The following is a 17,203-nucleotide window of genomic DNA, read 5'->3' as shown; positions in this document are numbered from 1 at the left end:
AAATAAACTGGCTGATGTCAGCTATACCATTCAATATAACAAATTTAGGATGACTCAGTGGATCTGACGACTGGGCGTTGCCCCACAATCGCTATGCAATCAACTATAAATGACAGGAATTTTCCCTCTGTCTACACTTTAACCTCCGCTGGCCTGTGTTACTACACAGAGCAGGCGGGTAAAATACATATAATTTTGGAATAAAATATCTATTGAGTCGTCCTAAACTTGGTTAGGTGTGGCTTGCACATGCTGCGGCAAAGTATCAAAATATCTAGAGGAGGTAGCTTGAAAGGTCTAGTTTTTTATCCAAGACTGAGTTAAACAGCCAGTTATCAATGAACATATGGTAGAACTTAGGTGAGTTGTTTCCAACTTGCAACTTTGGAAAAGCTCACCCCTTTTTAAAATATCAACCAATGAAATTCAATCAATACATCATATGTTCAGATATTCTGCGCTGTAATAAGCCGTCTAACTAACAAGAAAATCAGAACTGGGTTCAAGTATAGTCACCAAGATGGCCTCTGGGCGTGTTCCTCTTAGGCGTGGCTGTGTTCAGATGGCATGAATCCTCTATGTCCTGGTCTGCTCAGATCTCTTGATGGTCTGATTCTCTCTCTCATTGAATGACCCCTCTCATCTTATTCCCCTCACTACCTATGGTCCTGCCCAGGAGATTAAATCTTCTAGCCTATCACTGGGCAGTGGGAGTGACCAATGGGAGCTTTCTGTGACTAATCTTTAACCCAAGTGTAATACTGGCTTTCACCCTTTGTAGGTGCTGTTGGCTAACTAATCACCTTATTAATGGGATATGTGGCAAAATTAAAGACATTTTGATTGTGTTTTATTATAGCCCACAGTGAATGAATCAATGTTATAAACATTTCATATCTTATGGATAGCTGATCTGGATGGGATCACTGGTTATTATTCAGGATACAGTGACCTTTTCTACCATATTTCGGATAGATTGGATTTGATCCAAAATCATAGTGACATATTGAAAACCACCATGGACCTCTGCTTTATAACATATTGTGCTTGTTAGCAGAGTTTTATACCATTAACATTATTGTTTAACATGCAACACTGGTAAACATATAGCATATCATGACTGGTTTGTCCAGCTATAGGAAAAACAAAGGTAACATATACAATGCCATAACCTTTTAAATATCCCTTCTTAATTATTATGCAATAATACATACATGTGCTGTCTGTTTTCTTAACCTAGATGGGAATTGTAATATAACTTTATGCTTTTTAATATGAACTATTGCTGACAGCATAGTCAATATATTTCCCAAGCTTCGTTTTATCCATTAACTAAGGAACCTGTGTTTCTCAGCTGACATTGTCTACCCTTCACAATGAGGACATCTGGATTTACTTGGATTAAGATGTAGACACTCAACACAAAGGGGTTTGAGCAATTGCACACAAAAACTGGTTCATTTATAAACAAAAGTTAGTGAAGGTTCGTCTGTTTTTCATTGTTACTTAACTTCTTGTTTGGCCATTGTTTGTCCTAGCAAGGTACAACCTGATATCATTATTCCTGCAAGTTGCATAGGATTACCTATTGCAAATATTACAGCAGCTGACTGCCTGTTATTCCCAACTAATCTTTCTAGAGGGCACAGACTGTGCAATTCGGTATTACTTGGCAATATTAAAATAAGCCATATATATATTCCTAAATATTCAATGCACCTATATTAATCAGAATCACCATACATCAGAAAGTCTTTGTCTTCTGTAACCTAAGAGAAGGAAATATTAGATCTATGTGTATCTGATCATACACAGTTCAGTTTATTGGAAAAATGATATCCCGCCATATGGAAATCTCGACACATCCCCCTTTTCTTTTGGAATGTTCCAGGGTGTGACCATTTCAAAAGAACAACAAGGATTATTAAACGTTTTACGTTTTCTTCATTCCTGTGGGAACGCGTTGCGAACGAAGCTTTATGTTTTGTATTGGTAATCCAAATATGAAAGGGAAAAATGGACTTTAAAACATCGTCTTCATCACATTGAAGTTCATGTTTCACGCTTCAAGAAAAATAAACTTGGCAAATGATACTCCGGATGTAAACAAACAGGTTTCCTCTTGCTGCAAAGGTAGCAAACAGCAACTGTAACAGCGATGAACTGCTTTGGCCTTTGGTTCAAATAAAAGGATTTTCCGGATTTTGCTCCAAGAGTTGAATAACTCACTCCTGTGAGTATCTGGTGTGCAACAGGTATCAAACTTGCATCTCCATCAAATGGACCTCGGATACATCAGCTCGTCATTCAACGACACATCGCGGGTTTAGGCTCATCTGGACCCTCTAGGATAGGAACATCTATCTGGTCATGATGAACTCCGCTGTATCCGGTAACATCACGGATGCTGGATCTGGCATCACTCGTGGCTCGGCACTCTTCCCCAAGATAAGGACTGCGTAAAGGATGGCAATCGTCAGGTGGGGCATCTTTGCGCCGGATTGGAATCTTTGTGTCCATATGGATTCTAGTAGAGATTAACACATCATTAGGTATACCTGTCAGGAGAAAAATAATTTGTTAGCACACATTTCCAGATTGCTCAATTCTCCGTAGCTGTGAGCTAGGGTGACATATACGCAATTGATTAATATGCACCCATTTTTCAACAAAGTCATCCCCCTTAGGGATCTTAACCTTATAAACCACAGGAGACAGTTTATCGGTGATTGGATATGGACCTTTCCATGAAGGGAGGAACTTCTTTTCCTTTACCTGGTCTCTGGCAAAATTATACAGATACACCTTATCGTCGACCTGATACTCCTTTTGTGTGGTTTTGAGGTCATAGTACGTTTTCGTACTGACTGCGGCTTTTTCGATGTTTCTTTGAGCAAATGCAAAGGCATGCTGGAGGTGCTTCCGTAAGTTCTCCACATATTGATGTGCAGTAGTTGCATTCATCAAGTTGTGATCCGTGGTTTTGTAAAGCAAATGTTGGGGTAACACCATCTTTCTACCTGTGAGCATCTCAAATGGCGAAAGTTTGGTTGCTGCGCTTGGAGTAGCTCTAATAGCCATGAGAACTAGTGGCAGCTTGACATCCCAGTCTTTACCTGATTCGCTAACAAATTTTTTTAGGATATTTACAATAGATTGATTGTAACGCTCCACTCCACCACTAGAGGCTGGTCGGTAAGCTATGTGGAGCTTCCGTTTTACCCCTAGGATTTCCCACATCTTGGTCATTACTTCACTGGTGAAGTGACTTCCGCGATCGGATTCGATACGCTGGGGAAGACCAAATCGGGAAAATATGTGGTTAATGAGTAGGGATGCGCACACACTGGAACTGCATGTTTTACTTGGTAGACATTCTACCCATTTAGTGAACAGGCATGTTACGGTTAACATATACCGGTTTCCTTTTGAGGACGTTGTTACTGGACCAATAAAATCGATCTGGATGTCTGACCATGGCATAGCTATGCCTCTTTTCATCAGCGGTGCCCTGTGAGTGGGACCTTGTGGCTGGAATTGAGGGCATACCAAGCACCCTTGACAATATGTCCTGACATCCTGTAACATGTGTGGCCAGTAAGCGTAGTCTCTTAATAACTCATACGTTATTTTCTCTCCTCGATGACCAGCTGTCGGGGCATCATGAGCATGTTGCAACATCAAACCCCGATATGCTGCGGGTACTACCCATTGCGTAATACCATTTTTCGAGGTTCGTATCAGCAATCCATCCTGTAATGAAAATTGTGACACACCTTTCATCAGAATACGTAATTCTTCGTTGTCACTGCAGTCTTCCACGGTGATGGGATAATCATGTGGACTTCCAATATGTTTATAAAACAAACCAATAACGGGATCCCCCTTTTGGCTCGCAATGAGATCCTCATTAGGAGAATCTTGACTCCACATTGCTACACTGGGTTGAGACTCCTTTTGGGCCTGCCCCCTAGTGGTGACATTTACTTCGATAGTTCCCATGAGGTCATTGATATCGAAGATTTCACCATCAATGGCTGCTTTCTTAGCGAGGGAATCTGCTAGATCGTTCCCATCTTTATCAGCGCCAGGGTGTTTCGAATGACCCCTTACCTTTTTCCAATAAATGGTAAGGTCGTGGGTATTAACCAGTTCATCAATTTTACAAAACAATTTACCATGTTTGACTGGCTTTTTGTTACTCCTTGTCATGCTAGTCCTTTTCCAACTGGGAAAATATTCCACAAAACTGTTCCGAACATACTCAGAATCTGTTATCAAAACAAATTCCTTAAGGTCATGTTCGATAGCCATTTGTATAGCTTTATACACGGCAGCGAGTTCTGCGACCTGGCTACTTTTGGGACCAATTTTGTATCCCGCAGATATCTCTGGAAATATGTTATTCCATACGATACCGATACCTGCAACCAGCATCTTTTCATCTCCTTCTGTGTGAAAAGAACAGCCGTCAACATATGCACATGGTAGTGATTTGCAGTACTCCTCTTCATAGGATTTATATGGAGATAGAGATTGCTCTTCCAGAAAATCGTTTTCTGGTGGCTCATCTTTATGTTCCACATGAGTGCAATCATGGAGTTCAGCTAATCCTTGAGCAACTGGATTTTTAGTATCCTGTTTATATTTGATTTCCAATGGCCATCCCATTAGGGACATTGTCCATGCCGTTATCCTACTGTTTGACAGGTTACCTTCTTTTATTTGATCACTTTGTAAATATTGTAGTGATTGGTGTGCAGTTTCCACAATGATCTTTTCACCTTGAATAAAACTTCTGAAATATTGCAAAGCCCACACAGTTGCTAATAATGCCTTCTCGCAATTATTAAATTTGATTTTAACTGGTGATAATGATTTGCTGGCATAAGCAATTATTTTATTCAGTCTTTCTTGCTTTTGGAAAAGAACTGCACTTACACTCTTGTCGGTAAAACCTGTTTCAACATAGAAGGGTTTACCACCTTCTGGATAAGCAAGGCATGGGGCCTGTATGAGTTTTGTTTTAAGCTCAGATACAGCTTGTTCATGGCACTCATTCCATTCCCACTGTACTCCTTTCTTTAGCAGCTGCAATAGCGGCTTTGTAATCTCAGCATAGTTATCTATGAACTTGCGAGAATAATTCATCATCCCCAGGAATGATCTCAGTTCCTTGAGATTTGTGGGGGACCTTGTATTTTTGATTGCTTCCACTTTCTTTTTCTGTGGATTAATTCCTTCTGCAGTAATTTCATGTCCTAGGAAATTTACCTTAGATCGGCACCATTGAGCTTTCTGTAGGGAAAGTTTAACACCTGCTTCTCTTAGTTGATTTAATACATATCTCAACTCTGAAATATGTTCCTCAAAAATTGTACTTTTGATAAGGATATCATCGACATAAGTTAGGGTACCTCGTTCAGCTGCATCAGGCATTGCTTTGTGCATGAACACAGCAAATTCGTGGCCTGCGTTGATGTATCCGAAAGGCGTACGGGTCCACGCAAATTGTCTATTACCGAATGTGAAGGCTAGTTTGTATTGATCCCTTTCATCCACTTTAATTGTCCAATATCCTTGTGCGCAGTCAAGGGCTGTGAATATTTTAGACCCTTGGATTTGCGCCAAGCATTGGTCAATGTATGGTACGGGCCAACCAGACATGTAGACACGTTTGTTTAGTTGTCTCAAGTCTGAGCATAAACGGAACTGACCATTCGGTTTGAGGACTCCGAGTACTGGATGATTGAAGGAACTGTGTACTGGTCGGATAATACCATTCTTTTCCAGGTTCTTAACAATTTCCGATAATGACTCATAGGCTGCTAGCGGGAGCCGATATTGTTTGATAAACACAGGGGGTGCATCTGGATCAGTCAGGATTCTCGTAACATGTAGGTTCGTTTCCCCACAGTCATAAGAGTCCTTGGCAAACATGTCCTGGAAATCCCAGAACAGTTGCCTTAGCTGCTGTCGTTCTGATTCATTAGAACATCCATCAGCTATAGAGAGCTGTTCTTCCACCCGTTCCTGAAACTCTGGGAAAATCTCAGGTTGACCTACCTCATAAGCTTCTTCAAGCCTATTAGTTAAGTCATTTGGGGTGTAACATGCTTGATCCTTACCCTGCTGGAGTGTTTGATACTCACTTTCATTGATCTCATGGTTAAAAATCAATGATGTTTCCTCGACATGACATGTACCTTCCTCAGGACTGAAAGGATAAACAGAGTGTATGCTGAACAATCCTTCAGGTGTTGAGAAATATTGTTGGTCCACTATTTGTTCTTCTGTCAAATATTCATCAGGTATTAATCCAATGACTTCATTTTGGAATCCAAAAGTGTAATATTCTGAGTCAATGGCTAAGCCAATCATTGTATCCTCCTGTAGCGTGATACTATGAGGGCTCATGTTTTGCATGACCATGTATAATGGTTCCTGATGAATATTTATTAGGGGAATTGGTTTTACCTTCAACCCCAATTGTTGCATCCGATTGGATAAACAAATCAATGCATCTGCATTTCTCATCTTTTGCCCCTTCTTTACTTGAATGGGTAAAAGAAATGATTTGCAACCTTCAGGGATTTTTACTTTTTCAGCGACAGTGATATCCACTGCATATGGTATTCGCTGTCCCCATCTCAGGGCTTGTTCTCTATCCTGGAATTCCTCTGGGTTTCCGGATAATTTGGACCACAGAACATTATTGACCAGATCAACCTGTATGGCAAATCGGTGAATAATGTCGTTTCCTAAGTACATTTGGTACTGTGGTTCCTTTAACACACTGAAGACGTGTTTTGCAGATTTGTTTCCTAGAGACACAGATAAGATGCATTTTGCAATTACATTATGACTCTGGTTATCGTTATCCAGATCGTGGATCCATTCCTGTGTAGAGATAAATTTGATTACCTGAGGGTCGGTAACCTGCTTCAGCAGTCCTAGGCTTATGTAGCTGGCCTCAGATTTGAGATCCAACTTGGCATATTTTACCCGAGCAATATTATTTACCTGCACGGGAACCAGCACATTATCATTGATTTTCTCGATTTCAACCAATGCCTGTGTATGCTTGGTTATGCCTGCCACTTCCTGACTTCCCCCTTTGAGGGCAATAGTTAACACATCATCTTCCAGAATTATCTTTTCAATCTTATCCTTTCGGATATTTATGATGTGAAAAGCAGTGTTAGCATTTTCCTCGGGTTTACCGTTTTTCAGGATCGTGACTTCTGGTATCTGACTGTTCCGGAAATGGATTTCAACAGAGTTAGGCCTTTCCTCAATCATATGGCAGCTGCGTTGCGACTGTGCATTGCTGGAGCGCTCAAAATCAATTGGAGTATTGACTTGAGCCCATATTGCTTCATTTATGAAGTCAATTATGGAATTTAGTCGTTTGAGCAGATCGATTCCAATGATCAATCTATCATATGGAAGATCAACAATCAAAGTCGGATGTTTAATGATCTTTTTACCGATCTTATATGTCAGCCAGGATGTGCCTTTTACTTGTAAACTATTACCACCAACGCTTATTAGCGCACCGTCAAAGGCTTTTAATCTTGGCTTCCTTTGTGATGAATCCAAGATCTGCTGGTAATAGTTAAAAGACAGAATAGTAACCTGGGAACCGGTATCCAGTAAACCTGGGATCGGTCCGATACATCCATCTTGTAGATGGGTATCGATAAAATACCGGCCATCTACCTGTTCAAGATTGCAAAGAAAATTGGAATGTTTTTCCATTTGTTGCCTCAGAGAATGATCTCTCTGCAGCGTCAGGGTATTAGGAACTTGTTCCTCCTGATTCTGCCTGCAAGGCATTTGGGTTCCCATGGATTCTACCAATGGGACAATCTGAACAGAGGGTACTTCACGCTCTGGCTCAAATGACATAATATCACCCATTTGTGGTGAAATATCAAGAACATTAGACTTCCCTTCCTCGACCTGGGGTAGGTCGGTACATTGTACATCATTTTCATTACTCGTATTTAGTATTGCCATATCCATTTCCGTATAGTGATTTGTCTCGGTTTCCTTTAATTGGCAGAGCTGGGCCCTGCCTCCCCAGCTAAAAAATCCTCATGCTGTCTTCCTGCAGATCCCTGAGCCAACTTACCCATCATGTCACTCAATTTGTTCACTTGATCAACAAGCTGATCAAACCTATTAGGTCGGCGAGGGTTCTGGTTCCTGGGATCATATCTGTTCCCTGCGGGTGATCCACTCCTAGGTGAGTTAGGTGGTGATCTACCCCTAGGTGAATTAGGTGGGTGCTGTCTCCTTTCCCACTGCTGCCTGGGTCGGTTATCCCATTGTCTATATCTTTGGGGACGTCTGTACCCCTGGGGTTCTCTATATCCCTGGTAACCTCTATACCTTTGACTACCCTGGTTTCCTTGGTAACCCTGGTATCCTTGATACCTGCGATTGAACCGAGGACGGTAGACCTGGTTCTCAGAACCTGAGCTATCCCTATCTGACCCTTTAGGATTTTGTGGTCTGTTTTGATTAGGGTTTTGTTGCTGTCTTTGGCCCTGCTGGATAGGTACTTTTGCAGGAGGTATTTTCTTCTGCTGGGATTCAAGGTTTAGGTCCGCTTTCACTTTGGTTTCTTCTACTCTGCGCTCTGGGTACTTTTTGTTGTTTCTTACATTGGAACTCCCACCGATATTGAACAGCAGTGTCGCTGAGGTAACCATTTTCTCTAGGGAGTTTCCGAAGTCTAACTCATTGGCCATGCTTAACTTTATTTGGGTAGGCAATGCATCATAATATGCCTGTTTAAAATCAAGAGACTCCCAGTTAGGATTCCGATATGCCAAACTGTAAGAGTTTTTAAGCACAGAAAGGAATTCTCGGGGGCTCTGATCGGGTCGACAAGTAAGTCGATACACATCTCGTTTTGCTTCTGAGATAGTGCGATACGGCCCAAACTCCAGCTTCACTTCGTGTGAAACTGCTTGCCATCTAATGATACCTCGCTCCTTAAATGAGGTGAAATGGTGGCGGTATCTGTCATCAAAAACCCATGGGAGAAATCTGATTTTGTCTGCTTCAGACAGATTTAAAGAGTCCATAGTGGATTCATATAACTCCAAGTGGGATGCTATTTGCGCTGAACCCTTTTTAGTGAACTTTGGCACAGCGGTGTTTAAGAATTTTATGATGCTGGCCGAGCTCTGTTTTTCTTGGGGGTACTGATTATTTCCCCTATTTGACTCCCCCCTATACGTACCTTTCCCCCTTCTTGGGATAGGGCTGGATTCTCGCTTTCTCTCATCAGCCTCCAATTCATCTGAATCAATATCAGCAAGGGAGTCGTGACCTTTATGGGAATCATCATACCTAGGGGCCCTCATTTGCATATCTCTCTCTGGAGAGGAATCCAAATGTTGATCTTTAGGGACCCTTGTACTGTCATCGATTATGGTATTCATAGTCTTACATACCGTCTCCATACGATCCAACATGCCTTGCCATTTTAGGTCATATGGAGTGAGTATTGGCGGGCAAGGGCTGGATGATCTATCGAGTCTACCTGCCTGTTGGATTTTGAAGTACTGCTGTTGTAGTTCTTCAAAATCCTGTTTAAGTCTGCGATGCGCTTCACGATTCCGTTCGGCGTCTCTTTCCAGACTTTTGATCGCTACCTCCCTGTCTGAAATATTAATCATTAATTGGTCTCTATCAGCCCTTATAATTTGAAGATCTGATTCCACATCCCGTAACTGGGAGTTCAATGATTGGACGTCTCCCTCTGTTCCTTGCAATTGGGATCTCAACTGTACAATCTCTTTTTTTCTAGACTGTGCAAGGATATCTACCTCTAATAACCCATATAACACAGAGGGCAGGGCGCCTAACAACCTCTTCTTCAGTTCGGAATCCGAGGTTATTGTGGTCATACATGAAAGATAATGATCCACCAGACCCTTAGATTGAAATATATGATCAGCTTCCTGTTTTATACTTTTCCTCATTCTGCTTATCCATTCATCTACTTCCTCATTATGTTTTAGTTGTATAAATATAAATTCCACAATTTTTCGGAACGTCTGTTCCAAATGCAGTTCTGAATCACTACCTGTAGCACTCATGATTCAATAGCCAATGCAATAAAACCAGCTCAATAAAACGTTTTTACACTGTTTAAACCAGTAATGGAAAGTAAACGGATCTCGCTGGGGCCTCCAATCTTATGTCGGGCGTTTTGTCAATGTTTGTATAACTTGTTTAAAAATAAATATAAAATCAAAAATGTAAATGTAACGCTCCTGGGAAAATAGGAGGAGCTAAAATACAAACATACGCCTAACTGTGTGAGCTTGTTTTCCGAGGTTTTACAGTACTGGTTTAAACATGCAAATAAATGTGGACCAATTTATAAAAATATCAATTTAATATCGAATAAATATTACAATATCAAAACAATATAATATTGCACTTTTGATATAAAACAAAACTCATAAGGTCATTCTTATAATAAGCAATGAGCTGGATAATAATTTCAGTAAAACATAAAAATGTTATTATACTTATTCACCAATACAAAAGGCTTAAACCAATTAGCAGTCAACTCAAATACAGTGCAGAGATATGACTCATCAAATATGGCCGTCGGCCCTGTTACTCAATTTACCACAGGGTCTCTGGAGACAAAATGGATGAATTGAACGACAACAAAATGGCTGTTATCAAAATAAAAATGGCTGCTATCAAAAACAAAATGGTGGCTATCAAAAACAAAATGGTGGCTATCAAAAACAAAATGGTGGCTATCAAAAATCAAAATTGCGCAGTCCAAAATCAAAAATGCGCTATCCAAAATAAACTGGCTGATGTCAGCTATACCATTCAATATAACAAATTTAGGATGACTCAGTGGATCTGACGACTGGGCGTTGCCCCACAATCGCTATGCAATCAACTATAAATGACAGGAATTTTCCCTCTGTCTACACTTTAACCTCCGCTGGCCTGTGTTACTACACAGAGCAGGCGGGTAAAATACATATAATTTTGGAATAAAATATCTATTGAGTCGTCCTAAACTTGGTTAGGTGTGGCTTGCACATGCTGCGGCAAAGTATCAAAATATCTAGAGGAGGTAGCTTGAAAGGTCTAGTTTTTTATCCAAGACTGAGTTAAACAGCCAGTTATCAATGAACATATGGTAGAACTTAGGTGAGTTGTTTCCAACTTGCAACTTTGGAAAAGCTCACCCCTTTTTAAAATATCAACCAATGAAATTCAATCAATACATCATATGTTCAGATATTCTGCGCTGTAATAAGCCGTCTAACTAACAAGAAAATCAGAACTGGGTTCAAGTATAGTCACCAAGATGGCCTCTGGGCGTGTTCCTCTTAGGCGTGGCTGTGTTCAGATGGCATGAATCCTCTATGTCCTGGTCTGCTCAGATCTCTTGATGGTCTGATTCTCTCTCTCATTGAATGACCCCTCTCATCTTATTCCCCTCACTACCTATGGTCCTGCCCAGGAGATTAAATCTTCTAGCCTATCACTGGGCAGTGGGAGTGACCAATGGGAGCTTTCTGTGCCTAATCTTTAACCCAAGTGTAATACTGGCTTTCACCCTTTGTAGGTGCTGTTGGCTAACTAATCACCTTATTAATGGGATATGTGGCAAAATTAAAGACATTTTGATTGTGTTTTATTATAGCCCACAGTGAATGAATCAATGTTATAAACATTTCATATCTTATGGATAGCTGATCTGGATGGGATCACTGGTTATTATTCAGGATACAGTGACCTTTTCTACCATATTTCGGATAGATTGGATTTGATCCAAAATCATAGTGACATATTGAAAACCACCATGGACCTCTCCTTTATAACATATTGTGCTTGTTAGCAGAGTTTTATACCATTAACATTATTGTTTAACATGCAACACTGGTAAACATATAGCATATCATGACTGGTTTGTCCAGCTATAGGAAAAACAAAGGTAACATATACAATGCCATAACCTTTTAAATATCCCTTCTTAATTATTATGCAATAATACATACATGTGCTGTCTGTTTTCTTAACCTAGATGGGAATTGTAATATAACTTTATGCTTTTTAATATGAACTATTGCTGACAGCATAGTCAATATATTTCCCAAGCTTCGTTTTATCCATTAACTAAGGAACCTGTGTTTCTCAGCTGACATTGTCTACCCTTCACAATGAGGACATCTGGATTTACTTGGATTAAGATGTAGACACTCAACACAAAGGGGTTTGAGCAATTGCACACAAAAACTGGTTCATTTATAAACAAAAGTTAGTGAAGGTTCGTCTGTTTTTCATTGTTACTTAACTTCTTGTTTGGCCATTGTTTGTCCTAGCAAGGTACAACCTGATATCATTATTCCTGCAAGTTGCATAGGATTACCTATTGCAAATATTACAGCAGCTGACTGCCTGTTATTCCCAACTAATCTTTCTAGAGGGCACAGACTGTGCAATTCGGTATTACTTGGCAATATTAAAATAAGCCATATATATATTCCTAAATATTCAATGCACCTATATTAATCAGAATCACCATACATCAGAAAGTCTTTGTCTTCTGTAACCTAAGAGAAGGAAATATTAGATCTATGTGTATCTGATCATACACAGTTCAGTTTATTGGAAAAATGATATCCCGCCATATGGAAATCTCGACAGGTTACAGACAATATTTAGGGGTGACAAACAGCAATATGACAATACAGGAATACAAGAAAACCAGATCACACAGCACAGTATGAGTACAAGGTAATGCTTAGTCAGTCACTGGATGGGAGCATGGAGTTAGGCAAGTTAGGTTCATTTAAATGCATAGCATGGGTGCACAGTAATAGAGGTGCATGATCAGGTAGGACACAAAAGGAGTGAGGACCCTGCCCAAAGGCTTACAATCTAGAGGAAGAGGTAGGGACACGAGAGGTAGGGGACCAGAGTTCGGCTGGGTTTAGAGCAATTGTGAGGGGTGGTAGGCAAGAGTGAAAAGGTGAGTTTTGAGGGCCTTCTTGAAGGTGTTGAAGGAGGGGGCTGCCCTAATGGGTGGAGGTAGGGAGTTCCATAGTGTCGGAGCGGCTCTTGAGAAGTCTTGGAGGCGTGCATGGGACTGGGTGATGCGGGGGACGGTCAGGCGAAGTTCATTGGAGGAGCAGAGTGAGCGGCTTGGTGTGTATCTCTGAGTAAGATCAGAAATGTAGGTTGGACAGGTTTTGTGGATGGATTTGTAGGTCAGACACAATATCTTGAATCTGATTCTGGACTGGATAGGAAGCCAGTGGAGGGATTCACGGAGGGGAGTCGCCCTGGTGGAGCGATGGGAGGAGTGGATAATTCTGGCAGCCGCATTCATGATGGACTGCAGTGGGGCTATTCGGGTCTTAGGGAGTCCAGACAGAAGGGCATTGCAGTAGTCGAGGCGGGAAATTATGAGGGCATGGATGAGGAGTTTGGTGGTGGCAGGGGTCAGGAAAGGGCGAATCTTACAGATGTTACGAAGGTGGAAGTTGCAGGACTTTGTGAGGTTTTGGATGTGGGGAGTGAAGGAGAGTGCGGAGTCCAGGGTGACACCCAGACAGCGGGCTTGAGAGGTAGGGTGAATAGTAGTGTGGTTAACAGTGACCTGCACATCTGGGAGGTCCAGGGATGACCGGGGTGGGAAGATCATAAATTCCGTTTTGTCTAGATTTAGTTTTAGGAACCTAGCGGACATCCAGGAGGAGTTGGCAGATAGGCAGGAGGAGACCTTGTCCATGGTAGTGGTGGATATGTCAGGGGTGTGGAGATAGATTTGGGTGTCATCTGCATACAGATGATAGTTAAAACCCATGGAGGAGATAACCTTGCCAATGGAGGATGTGTATAGGGAGAACAGTAGGGGGCCAAGGACCGAGCCTTGGGGGACTCCCACTGAGAGGTGGTTGGGGGTGGACGAGGACTCATTGAAGGCGGTCGTGAAGGAGCGGTTGGAGAGGTAGGATGAAAGCCAGGTCAGGGCGAGATTGTGAATGCCCATGGATTGGAGGGACTGGAGGAGTAGGGGATGATCTACTGTATCAAAAGCTGCTGAAAGGTCAAGGAGGAGGAGAATGGTGTATTTACCTTCAGCTTTAGCTAAGGCAAGGTCATTGACCACTTTGGTGAGAGCCGTTTCGGTTGAGTGGGCAGGCCGAAATCCAGATTGCAGTGGGTCTAGTAGTGAGTTGGCATTGAGGTACTGGGTCAGGCGTTTGTGAACCAGACGCTCAAGGAGTTTTGAGGCGAAGGGGAGGAGGGAGATCGGGCGGTAGTTGGAGGGTAGCGAGGGGTCGAGGGAGGGTTTCTTGAGCAGAGGCAGTACAGTGGCCTGCTTGAAGTCTGAGGGGAAGGTGCCTGTGGATAGGGAGAGGTTGCTTTGGCTTTGAGTTATGGGTGCCTGCACGTCTTCCCCTCTTGCCCCGCCTTGTTTTCTTCAGAATCCCAAGAGATTTTAGAGGAGTAATCAAAGTAGAATCTATTTGTAAAGGTGGCCATACACTGGCCCAATTCGCGGCCGTTTCGATAGCAGATTCGATCCTGGGATCGAATCTGCTGCCAATCGTTCGCGCTAAACGCACCCGCTGATCCGATTTCCTCCCGAAATCGGATCGGTCCGTCGATCACGCCGTGCGGGAAATTACCCTCGATCGCCCGCGGGTAGGGAGCGCGTCGCTAGCGGCGGCCGATCCGATCAGGTATACATTACCTGACGCTGGCTCCTGGGCGTCTTCTCCGCATCTTCTCCGCGCTGCACCCGCTCCATCCCGGCGCTTCCTGTCACTGCAGTGACCAGGAAGTTCAAATAGAGGGCGCTCTATTTGAACTTCCTGTTCACGGAGTGACACAGGAAGCGCCGGGATGGAGCGGGTGCAGCGTGGAGAAGATGCGGAGAAGATGCCCGGGAGGCAGCGTCAGGTAATGTATGCGCGGGGGGGGGGGGGGGCAGGCGGCAGCGGCGGCTCCACAGATTGTGATCGGTTTCAGCCTGAAATCGATTCACAATCTGTTTGCAGTGAAGGCAGCCATACGATCCCTCTCTGATCAGATTCGATCAGATAGGGATCTGTCAGCTGGTCGATCTAATGGCAAATCGACCAGTGCATGGCTAGAGTTTCTTGGGAACAGAGGTTGCAATAAAGATAAGCATCTCAGCTGAGTATTTTAAAGGTGACATTTGGACAGCTGATAGACATCCTGCTGAGATCAAAGGGAAGGGGTCTTTTGCAAGCTGTAAGACGTATCAGGAGCTGAGGGTTGAAGAAAGTTGAAGAATTTCAAAGTTTGAGGTCCGCTTCTAGCAGGCTAGGCATTTTCAGTCCAAGTCCAATTTTAATCCAGTTTAAATCTCCCAGTGTACAATTTCGGCCCACTTTGTATTTGAGTTTGACACCCCTGCTCTACAGGATCCAGAGCCTTTCTTCTTCTTAGACAAGTATCCGTTTTTTGACCCGTTATTCGCCTCAGGTACACTTATGCCTTATAAACAATTTGGTAAGAGGAGAAGTGGACATATCAGTGGAACAAGTCTTGGGGATAACAGCAATAAGACAAGGTTTCCAAACCTGTACACAGTTTCTGAGCAACGTCAAACCAATGGTTTCTGCATGTGTCACTGAGATGACAATGCCTTCTTCTACAGTTGCTCAACCAACAACGGGGAACCTCACAGCGATGCCTCCCGATGAACAAGGTTCACAGATCCATCTTCCTGCCCACGGGAACATGCGATGTCAAGCAACGGCACACAACGGGGTCGAACGAGAGTTTGAATGACTGTGGCACTTTGCGCTGGAGTCGTCGGGGATCTTGAAGATCCAATCTGCCCTGACGGTTGTTATCGTCGTGCACCGCAAAGCGTCGTTTGCCTAATCACACGCCTGTACCTATGTCCAGTGCCAGTTCTAGACTTTTTGCCACCTAAGGCAAACTTGTGAAGATGCCGCCCCCCTGTAGGTAGTATAATTGCCCCCAGTATAGGTAGCCTGGAGGTGGTAGCAGCCAGGAAGGGGGACAGCAGGCGCAGCGGTGACTCACCTGGGCCCCCCCCCCCCGGTCTGCACTCCCCCTCCAGCTATTAGCGCAGTGTGCAATTATCAGGCAGCGGGCTGGGAAGTGATGACTCACCTCCTTGGCATTTCAGCGCTGCTTTCCACCACTCGTCACTTCCTGCAATGCCTTCCACTACCGCTGTGCCTCCTGCCCCCCTTCCTGGCTGCTACCCCCTCCAGCTCGCCACCCCAACTTCTGTCGCCTGAGGAATTCACCTCACCCTCCCTCATGGGTGACCCGGGGCTGCCTACGTCGCGAAATCACAGAAATGATCTCATCACTTAAAAAAATCGCCGGCCATTGGAAAATAATCGTAAGGTGGGTACAGGCCTTTAGGAGCGATCAAACCAAATGGTAAAGGTCATAAAAAAGAACACTTAGCTGCAGTCTAGAATCCACATCTAATCTGTTTTAGTTATATCCTGAGAAAATGGGAGGTTCTTCTGACAAAATGTAAAAAATTGCCTATTGATATATAACTTTCATGTTGTATATTTGTTATATGTTCTTTTTCATTTCATATGTTTTACTGCCTTATTGATATTTTGTTCACATAAGCATAAGTAGTGTAATTGCTATGAGTATAATAGCGTCTTCCTTGTATGGCTGTGAGTCATGCTGTGCTTTTAAGATGAAATGAATGAATATCTGCGTTTGTTCATCTCTCTTCTGCAGAAACAAATCAGGAATCCTGGGGTGGAGGAGTGAGAAAACGGAGGTTATTAATGGATATGAGGCAAAGGTTAGCATTATCGCTGACATAAATGCAGTGCTGCTTATATAAGGAAACCTGTGTATGGATTTCAAGGCTAAAAAGGCCCAGCCTACCGTGCTTACAGCTAGGAAGTGGTAAGACCTGCAGTGAGGATGTGACGGGATCTCTAGCCTATCAAAAGGTGGACCATTAAAGTCGCCTGGCTGTTATACCACAAAACCATCTGACCACCAGTGGCTGCAAGTACAGCTGAACAGGGCCGGCATTAGGTTTCACAGCGCCCTGAGCGAAACCTGATTTTTGTACACCCCCCCTTTTTCAGCCTCTTTGCGTGCACTCACACGCACACACAAGCCCATCTGCAATTCACCTTTTCTCCTG

At 42.9% G+C, this 17,203-nt stretch overlaps 1 protein-coding gene across 4 annotated transcripts in view; it reads left to right on the top strand.

Annotated features, from left to right (window-relative positions):
* ANKRD13B (ankyrin repeat domain 13B) overlaps positions 1 to 17,203 on the top strand; it is a 295,564-nt gene that overhangs the window by 235,566 nt on the left and 42,795 nt on the right. For all 4 annotated transcript variants that reach the window (XM_068270335.1, XM_068270337.1, XM_068270336.1 and 1 more), the window contains exon 7: positions 16,783 to 16,849. In XM_068270335.1, coding sequence (XP_068126436.1) covers positions 16,783 to 16,849 — 67 coding nt within the window. The remainder of the gene's footprint in view (positions 1 to 16,782; positions 16,850 to 17,203) is intronic.

The sequence above is a fragment of the Hyperolius riggenbachi genome, chromosome 2 (genome assembly GCF_040937935.1).
Source record: "Hyperolius riggenbachi isolate aHypRig1 chromosome 2, aHypRig1.pri, whole genome shotgun sequence".
Classification (NCBI taxonomy): Eukaryota; Metazoa; Chordata; class Amphibia; order Anura; family Hyperoliidae; genus Hyperolius; species Hyperolius riggenbachi.
This window is presented reverse-complemented; position numbering and strand designations above follow the sequence as displayed.